We start from the raw sequence: 8,850 nt of genomic DNA on the forward strand, positions 1-8,850 counted from the left end.
ATTGGAAAATCCAGAACGCTTAAATCCAATTCTGATTAAACCATAATGTGCAAAATCCAGTTGAGAAACGATACGTTAGATAAGATTTGCTGTATTTATGGAAGCTGGTTTATACAATATTCTATCTAATCGGGCATTGATCTGGAACGAATATGTTTTTATCATTGCTCTAAGTTCGAGCAATAGCCCTTGATAACCACTAGAAAATATAACATACTGATTAATTTAAAAATATACTATGTTACTCGATTTCGCTATAGGTCATGGAACGCATAATTTTGATAAATAGTTATTTATTTTAAACACAATGTCTATTGCCACATGTATATCATTGACAGATACCCATTTACAATCTTAAGATCATAAGAAGGTGACCATGATAACATTTTAAACGACACTTCATACTTAAGTCATGTTTCTTTGTTACTTAAACTAGGATAATAAACATACATTAGTACTAGTAGATTTAGTTGCAGATTTTTTAAGAACAATGTATGGACATATTTAATTTATTAAAATATGCAAGAAACTACAGTTTTATGATTAAAAATATATATTTATTCAATTCGAAATTTTAACATCAATGGCTAGACACAATGCCTCTACTAATTACAAGTAATTACAACACAATGAAGAGAAATGGCGCAATCAAACTACCCTGCAGGACTTCAGCTGGAATTTTACGCGGTATTGATAGTTCAACAATTATCGAGACAATAGTTTTCAAAATACCTATAATGTATGTATTAACTAATTAGGGTCTATATATATTTATAATTTTAAGATTATTCTCCACTGTTATTTTATGTTTATATATGGTAGCAATTTTCCAGAATCCCTGGATTTTCATTATTCCATATAAGGAGCTTAAAGTTAGTCTTTCCTTAGTACACTTGTTGACACTTCTTAAGGAAATTATATTTTAGCATACCTTGTAAGAGTTTTGAAAGAAACATTCATGTACAAGTATGTAAAAAATGCTAAGGCCATTTACAATTACTTAAAAATATTTAAACTGTATGCGACATCTTTCTTATTTTATATTATAAAAATAATAATTTAAATGCAAGTGTATCAGTTTTAAATCTGTCCTGCTGTGATTAATTGTACAAGTCAATGATCCAATATAAAATATTGATTATCAAGTGTATATAATGGCAGGTGAGAGCTCTCAATGTATCAGTCTCTCGCTGAAAAGACAAGATGCTTTTACTAACAGTTCTCGTCGGATTCCTTGCTTTGGCTCATTGTAAGCTTTTTTTTATTATTTATTACTGTATATTTTATATGTTTTAAAATTGTAATTATATTTTACAATAGGCCTTCCTCGTCCACCTGTGCCCATGCTCGATGGGCGCATCGTGGGAGGAACTCCAGCCTTTATCAGCGAAGCACCTTACCAGGTCGCCTTGTTGCTGGACCACTTAAACACTGGAACGTACTCCCAATCCTGCGGAGGTTCCATCATCAGCCCCAAAGTAATATTAACGGCTGCTCACTGCACAAACGGGTAAGTTTCCTTTAAATCATATAAGCATCAACACAGATCTGACTAACTTCTCCGACGCAGAACTCGCATAAGTCAATGGAGAGTTAGAGCTGGATCCTCCTACCACAATAGTGGAGGCCAAGTTGTCCCAGTGAGCCGCTTAGTACAACACAGTGACTTCAATTCACGTTATGATAACGACATCTCTCTGCTCCATCTGTCTTTATCTCTCACTCTTGGATCGAGCGTGGCTACTATCAGTCTCCCAAAACAGGGATCTAATGTTGCTGATGGAGCTCCTACTTTCATCACCGGATGGGGCGTCCTTGCAGTAAGCATGTCAAATAGATTAATCTATTCGAAATTTATGCCAACATATGTTTCAATAAATAGGAAGAAGGATCGCAACCCACACAGTTGCAAAAGGTCACAGTACCGATCGTGAATCAACAACAGTGTATCAACGCTTACTCGTCTTTCAACCCAGTCACCTCTAACATGATCTGCGCTGGTTATATGGGTATCGGAGGAATGGATGCTTGCGAAGGAGACTCCGGTGGCCCGTTGACTGTCAACAATATTCTCATCGGTATCACTTCATGGGGAAAAGGATGCGCTCAAGCCAATTACCCTGGAGTCTACACCAAAGTGTCGATGTTCAGCTCCTGGATTGAAAGCAATAAGTAAATTAGTATAAATTACAATTAATGCACTGCTTACAATGATAATAATTAATATATTTATATAGTAATCAGTATTATAGAATATAGTTTACAACTTTTCTTAATGGTTTGAGAATTTTTTAGCGTTGTTTAAGATATTTTTTCGTTGTTCAAGTGGTCATTATAGTAACCAAAATTCAAATAAAAAAAATGATTTTATTAAGTAATATATATATATATATATATACAATAAATCTAATTCTAAGATTCAAATAAATAAATAATAATATAAAATAACCGTTATTTTATTTATTTTAAAATGCCATAAAAAGTCACAAGTTACAGCTTTGTGCTTATTTTTCATGTTAAATTGAAAACTAGTATATTAAAATTTAATTTAGAATTAAATCTATCTTTTTGTAATCAATATCTTTAATTAACGTTTAAATAAAAATATATAAAAAATATAAACGCCTCAGTTGCTCGCTCAATATTAAAAATAGTCTAACATGTTAGATGTTAGAATTATTTTGAATACGTCTATATTTTAGTATCTTTATAAATATTTCTATAAGGAACATCCTCATTTAGTTGTGCCTATGCTGTAGAAGGATACCTAGCCAATATCAAGGAAGCGCGTTACAATGTCTCGTTGTTGACTATTGCAGTAATGGATCATACCATATAATTTGCAGAGGATCTCTCATCAAGCCCAACATAGTATTTACTCTGCGCGTACGGTGAGATACATTACCTTTCACTCGTTCGCTTGTTAAGTGACGAGAGTGAGTGAGAGATAAGAGCGTGCGTTACATCCGTTCCGCACGCCCACTTCTTCTCACTCACTCTCGTCACTTAGCACGCGAGCGAGCGAATAGGAATATATCCCACTGTACGCGCCTGGTACTCTGCACCAATCGGTAAGTTTCATTTGAGCTATACAAGCATCGAGAAAAATTTGATCATTGCTTTTAAATCAGAAGCTGAGTACACCCTCCACAAATAAGACGAAAGATCTCATCCGTGAAACAAATTATACAACACTTTAACTCAAAACAAGATAACGACAAACAATATTTTTTTAAATTATATTTATTTTTGCTATCAATATAAAAATAAAATTATTGTAAACTTCTGATTTCCATTATAGCAAATTTCAAAGTTTTGCTTAAATATTTAATCTTTTACCATTTAAATATATTATTTAAGAAAAAATATTTAATTGGATTAAATTAAAACCATAAAATCATATTTTTGAAATTTTCAATGTCGACATAAAATAAATAAAAATAAAAATTATATTTTAACTTATTTAATAGTTAAATTATATATGATATTTTATATTTTTTCTAAGCAAGTGACGATCATAGATAGATTTAAATTATTTTTAATTTATTGAAGTTTCTTTCAACAGAAGCTTTAATGACCGATAATGTTAAAATTATCCTTAACGCAATATCCTAATTCGGATTTAACTGTATCTGTAGATTGTATCTTAATCAATGCATGTATACAATCTGTAGATTGAATTCATACATTATTTTCAATACTAGCTGTCGGTCTCTCACTATGGTGAGGTACCGCAGCTAGTGAGTGTACAAATACCGAACATATAAATATAGATATTTATTTTGATTAGTTCTGATTTTTTAAATCTATTTTTAGTTAAAATTATACATTTAAATTATAAACAACTACTTATCTATGATAATGTAATTTTTAATGTGGACTGACTGCGTAATATTTTTCAATCTTTTGCATAATAATAAAACTAGGTATTATATTTTTTTTAAATTGGTTTGCAACATATGTATATGACCGATCAGACTAAATAAAGCTAAATAAATTCACATTGAATATAATAATAGAAATTTACTCAATAAACCGTTACATATAAATTTAAAAAAATCGTATGCTAATACAGTTAAATATTTTGTAATAAGATGCAAAGCTTCAAAAATAAGAAGAGCTGTAAAAAGCGAGATAAAGTCATTATTTTACATAATTTTATTTTAAAACTCCGGTATTTAAGTTTATGAGAATATATGCGTTTCATTAGTAAAGTGTAAAGATTGTCTCTTGAAACGCAATTATTTCATAAGTCATACATATACTGAAAAATACGCTATTTAATTTAAAATATTTGTATATAATAATAAAGCACTGATTAAAGACACAGCTTATAAAGCACGCACTTTTAGTGACATGCCATTTAGGGTCTTTTAAGTAGGCAGCTCAGTAGGCTGCAGTCTCAGTGCAGGGTACCGTTGAAGGGCCTTTTTAGCACATACCACAAATGTGGGCGTAGAATCCTGATTTTCCCTAGCACAAGGGCCTTTTTCATTGACTTACAGTCTCAAGGGGGCTTAAAAATGTCCTAATCAGGTGAAGTAGAAAGCGTAGCGTCGGGTTATTTGTGGTCTAGTCTGCGATGGGGACGTCCGGCCAAGGATGAAAGCTTGACAAATGGCGGTCCACTGTGGTGTTGGTATGCTAAGAGACTTTTGCAAACCAAGAACCCTTGGGTCATCGTAATATCCCTCGTGCAAACTCAAAACTCCTAATGTGTCCGATACTTAGTGAAAGAAGCGAGTTTCTCGAAACCTTATATGCCAAAAAATTGTGGGACGGCTAATTAAAATTTACATGTTGAGTCATTTTTATAAAACAGATTTCTATTGGTCGCTTGAGTATTGTGCTATTTTTTTTCTTAATTTGCGATTCATGACGGTTACTCTGACTTAATCTTAAAAAAATACTTATTGATTTTTTAATGAGTAATTAACAGACTATTTTAAACAATAATATGGATAAAGAGTCACAAAATGTTGATCAAGGTGGTTCTTCTTACAAATGTTTAAGAAACTGTTAGATTATAGTATTGCTTTTTAAATAAAATTAAGTACAAACTCAACGTTTTTATTTATCTATATGCAATACTTAATTTTTAAATGAAAACTAGACGATATAAAAAATAAAAAAAACAACAAATTTTACGTGTATCAGAACTGAACTCAGATTGAAATCTGTCGCGTTTTGATTGATTTCTGTAATCGACGATTTAACTTTAAAATTAAAAAAGATTTCTAGATATAAAATACACTTGTGTATATATAGGCTAGCAAAAGTAAATTATTTAGTTAATAACTGGAGAGGCAAAATGCTTTATCTAACAGTATTCGTTGGATTCTTGGCTTTAGCTCATGGCTAGCATTATTCTCGACTCTCTTGGTTATTTTAAAATCAAACTATTGTAATATATATATATTTTTATAGGACTTCCCCGTCCATCTGTTCCAATGCTTGATGGACGTATCGTGGGAGGGGAACAAGCCCATATTGAAGAAGTTCCCTATCAAGCCGCTTTATTATTGGACAATAAGGGTACTGGGGAGTATACCCAATCCTGCGGAGGATCCATCATCAGTCGCACTACCATAGTAACAGCCGCTCACTGCACAGATGGGTAAGTTTTTCTTCAATTATAAAAACAATAACATAAATCTGACCATTGTCGTGAGGGCAGAACTAGGGCAAGTCAATGGAAAATCAGAGTTGGATCCTCTTCCCATAACCAAGGAGGGCAAGTAGTCTCCGTGATCCGATACATACAACACGAAAGCTTTAACTCACGCTTCGATAATGACATCTCTCTGCTCCACCTGTCGGCAGCCCTTACTCTCGAATCGGCTGTAGCTACTATCACTCTTCCGTCGCAGGGATCTATTGTGGTTGACGAAGCCTCTGCTTTAGTCACCGGATGGGGTACAACTTCAGTAAGAATATTAAATAGATTGCTTTAAAGCAAATCTATGGTTAATAAACCATACTTTTTTTGATGAATAGGAAGGAGGATCTCGACCCACTGAGTTGCGAAAAGTCACCATTCCGATCGTGAACCAAGAACAGTGTGCCAACGCTTACTCATTTGTCAACCCAATCACTGACAATATGATCTGCGCTGGAATATTGGGTATCGGAGGAAAAGACGCTTGTCAGGGAGACTCTGGTGGCCCGTTGACTATCAACAGAATCCTCATTGGTATCACTTCATGGGGACTAGGGTGCGCCCATCCCAGCTACCCTGGAGTCTACACCAGGGTGCCAATGTTTAGAAACTGGATTAACAGCAACATGTAAAAAATGAATAAATGTACTGCTTACTTAATTATGATATTTAAATAAATTATAATTATTAATAAAATATCAGATATCAAAAAAAAAATAGCACTGATTCACACTATGTAATCGGTAGTGAGCGCGATACTGGCGCTGAATAATCATAAAAAAAACTGTTTTTTACGCAGAACGTGTGTTGTTCCTCTGTGAAGCGGTCCATTGCGACTAAATTTCTAAGGACCAAACTCCCGCGCGCTACTTTGCGCGGTTCTCACTCAGTACAAAAGTGCAGAAAATTATAGCCTACCTATTTTACTTTACAGGATGAGTTATTATAAAATCGACATGAATTAATACATAGCCATTACTTATGCAGTAAATATAAAAATAAACATTTCAGAAAAATAACTGGTTTTACTTTTAACCTTAAAAATTCGATTTATTTAATTATACTTTTTTAATGATATATTATATAAAAGGTTATTATTTTAAATTTAATTTTGTCTGTTCTATTAGAAATTATATTTTTTATTTTGCTTGTGGAAAGTGAACACAGAAACGAAATATCTGTAAAAATTGTATAAAATAATTTTTTTTTTACTATATATTATAATATATATATTATTTATATCATTTAATAAAATTACATGAAGGAAAATAATGTAATACTATATATATTCTAAATAATGTATTTTATTTGGAAACCAGTCATTATGACGTGTTGGTAAAAGTAGATATGGATTGTTTTGGTAGTTCTAGTGTTAAAAAAATATATTCAGTAAAATCTTTAAACAACATAATCGACATGAATCAGCTTCAATATTTTTTTCATGACTTGATATCTATATATGATTTTATCTTTTTTATCACCTCTTCTTAGAATGGCAAGAGATTGCAGTTCTATATTCGCGTTATTGATCAACGAAAATATTGTAGCAGTAGCTCAATTATTGTATATGTGTAAAATAATTTTAAGTAATTTAGCTAAAACCAGGAATGCTAGATTTCAAATTAGGTAAGATTAAAAAAATTACGGTGATTTTTCTCAATTTAACTAGGTATTTAAATAAGTATTTAAACTATTTTTATAACATTTTTAACTAGTTTTTATCTATAAAAATGAACAATTAAATTTTAAATTAAGATTGATTGGGACTTTTTGGCAACGGGCATGAATTTTAAATTAAATATAATATTAAAAATATTTTTTTCCCGGAATAATCGAAATAATCTGTGTCCGCAAAATTCCTGTTCGGAATAATCAATACTCGTCTGTCCGCAAAATTCGTGTGCAAAAAAATCCTGTCTTAAATAATCCCAGAATAAAATTTGTGAAATAATACCTGAAAAGTCGAAGCTATATTGTTTTGCTAAATAATGAAATTGCAACTGTAGTCCAGTAGAGCTGTTTAGTCGGTACGTTCCTTTTTATTATATTATCTATTTAAATTAAAAAAATATTATAGTTAACTATTAGTTTTGCGCTATTTAACCAATTGCAATTATTACTAAAAATCTTTACGAAAGCTTAATGATAATTTTATTAAAAGAAAAATTAAAATTGATAAAGAAAAAATTGAAACAACACTTCTTGTCACCAAAAACAACACTCAAAAAATAAGGAAATAACCTAAAATTGAGGTGATTTACATATGATATCCCAGATACCTAGTTCAAATGACTTGCTTTCATTACAGCCTTAAGAGAAATATTTATAAGAAAAAGTGCATTAAAAAAAATAAACTATTTTTTAAAATTTATTCTCGGTGGGGGTAATATGAATAATATTATTTTTGTACTATAAGTGATTACAATAATACGATAAAAACAGTAAAAAATTTAAAAAGCACTGCCTTAATCATACCAAATAATACTACAAAAATATGAAGCGAGAACATATTAATCAATGATTATGAAAAACTAAATTTAAATATAAATATAAAATGCCTCTCAGCATATCTTGCTTTGAAGAAATAAACTAAATTATCAGTAGCATAATAATTTATAATAATTAATAAGTGTATTATTTATTTTTAAGTTTCTACTCCTCTCTTTCCTTATTAGAAAAAAATCAAAAACCAGCAACTTGCACTAAATTGTGAAGTGTGTATTATTCTTTATTGACAAATTTCTATAAACGTTTATTTTATTTTATCATTTTTTATTGAAACCTGACAGGTGCCCAATGCGTTACAACGGGGTAAATCTGTATCAATTGTGTAAGTCAGTCAGATATAATGAAAACCTACAAGTAAGTATTTAACCACCATACTGAAAGTCTAAGAATCAATGACATATATTTTTTTATTATAAATAATTATGTATAACTATAATTATTTTATAACTGTCAGTTACTTTTGTCAATATCTGATACATAAAACGATGCACGTATCGATAATTGCTTCTCTGTTTTTGATATTGTTATCTTGTAGTATTTTTATAACGACGGTACACTGGGAAAAGCCATGTTCTTCGACGAACTAGTCCAAACCTGATAAGAACATTAATTGGAAATTTTAGATTTATACACAGATTATAGTATGTCCTGTTCTGATTAACTTTATTAATCAGTGATTCATT

General features: G+C 30.9%; 2 protein-coding genes across 2 annotated transcripts; both read left to right on the forward strand.

The window, feature by feature from the left end:
* Positions 1-1,325: 1,325 nt before the first annotated feature.
* On the forward strand, positions 1,326-2,176 carry LOC148230128 (trypsin-1-like). The gene is made up of 3 exons (XM_088196354.1): positions 1,326-1,510; positions 1,571-1,820; positions 1,883-2,176. The coding sequence occupies exons 1-3, from the start codon at positions 1,344-1,346 to the stop codon at positions 2,174-2,176; spliced, it is 711 nt and encodes a 236-aa protein (XP_088052480.1). The 5' UTR covers positions 1,326-1,343.
* Positions 2,177-5,310: 3,134 nt separating this feature from the next.
* Positions 5,311-6,664, forward strand: LOC148230129 (trypsin-3-like). Its single transcript, XM_088196352.1, has 4 exons — positions 5,311-5,357; positions 5,428-5,617; positions 5,678-5,927; positions 5,998-6,664. Exons 1-4 carry the CDS (start codon positions 5,312-5,314, stop codon positions 6,289-6,291), a joined length of 780 nt encoding a protein of 259 aa, XP_088052478.1. The 5' UTR covers position 5,311; the 3' UTR covers positions 6,292-6,664.
* The last annotated feature ends 2,186 nt before the right edge of the window (positions 6,665-8,850 follow it).

This window comes from Plectrocnemia conspersa, unplaced genomic scaffold, assembly GCF_051122295.1.
Source record: "Plectrocnemia conspersa isolate PC_06_02 unplaced genomic scaffold, ASM5112229v1 ptg000011l, whole genome shotgun sequence".
Lineage (NCBI taxonomy): Eukaryota > Metazoa > Arthropoda > Insecta > Trichoptera > Polycentropodidae > Plectrocnemia > Plectrocnemia conspersa.

Excerpts from the sequence above, each read along its gene's own strand:
- LOC148230129 (XM_088196352.1), top strand. The coding sequence starts at position 5,312 with ATGCTTTATCTAACAGTATTCGTTGGATTCTTGGCTTTAGCTCATG. Across the intron at positions 5,618-5,677 it reads GCCGCTCACTGCACAGATGG|AACTAGGGCAAGTCAATGGA; the intron begins GTAAGTTTTTCT and ends TCGTGAGGGCAG. Across the intron at positions 5,928-5,997 it reads CCGGATGGGGTACAACTTCA|GAAGGAGGATCTCGACCCAC; the intron begins GTAAGAATATTA and ends TTTGATGAATAG.
- LOC148230128 (XM_088196354.1), top strand. The coding sequence starts at position 1,344 with ATGCTCGATGGGCGCATCGTGGGAGGAACTCCAGCCTTTATCAGCGAA. Across the intron at positions 1,511-1,570 it reads GCTGCTCACTGCACAAACGG|AACTCGCATAAGTCAATGGA; the intron begins GTAAGTTTCCTT and ends TCTCCGACGCAG. Across the intron at positions 1,821-1,882 it reads CCGGATGGGGCGTCCTTGCA|GAAGAAGGATCGCAACCCAC; the intron begins GTAAGCATGTCA and ends TTCAATAAATAG.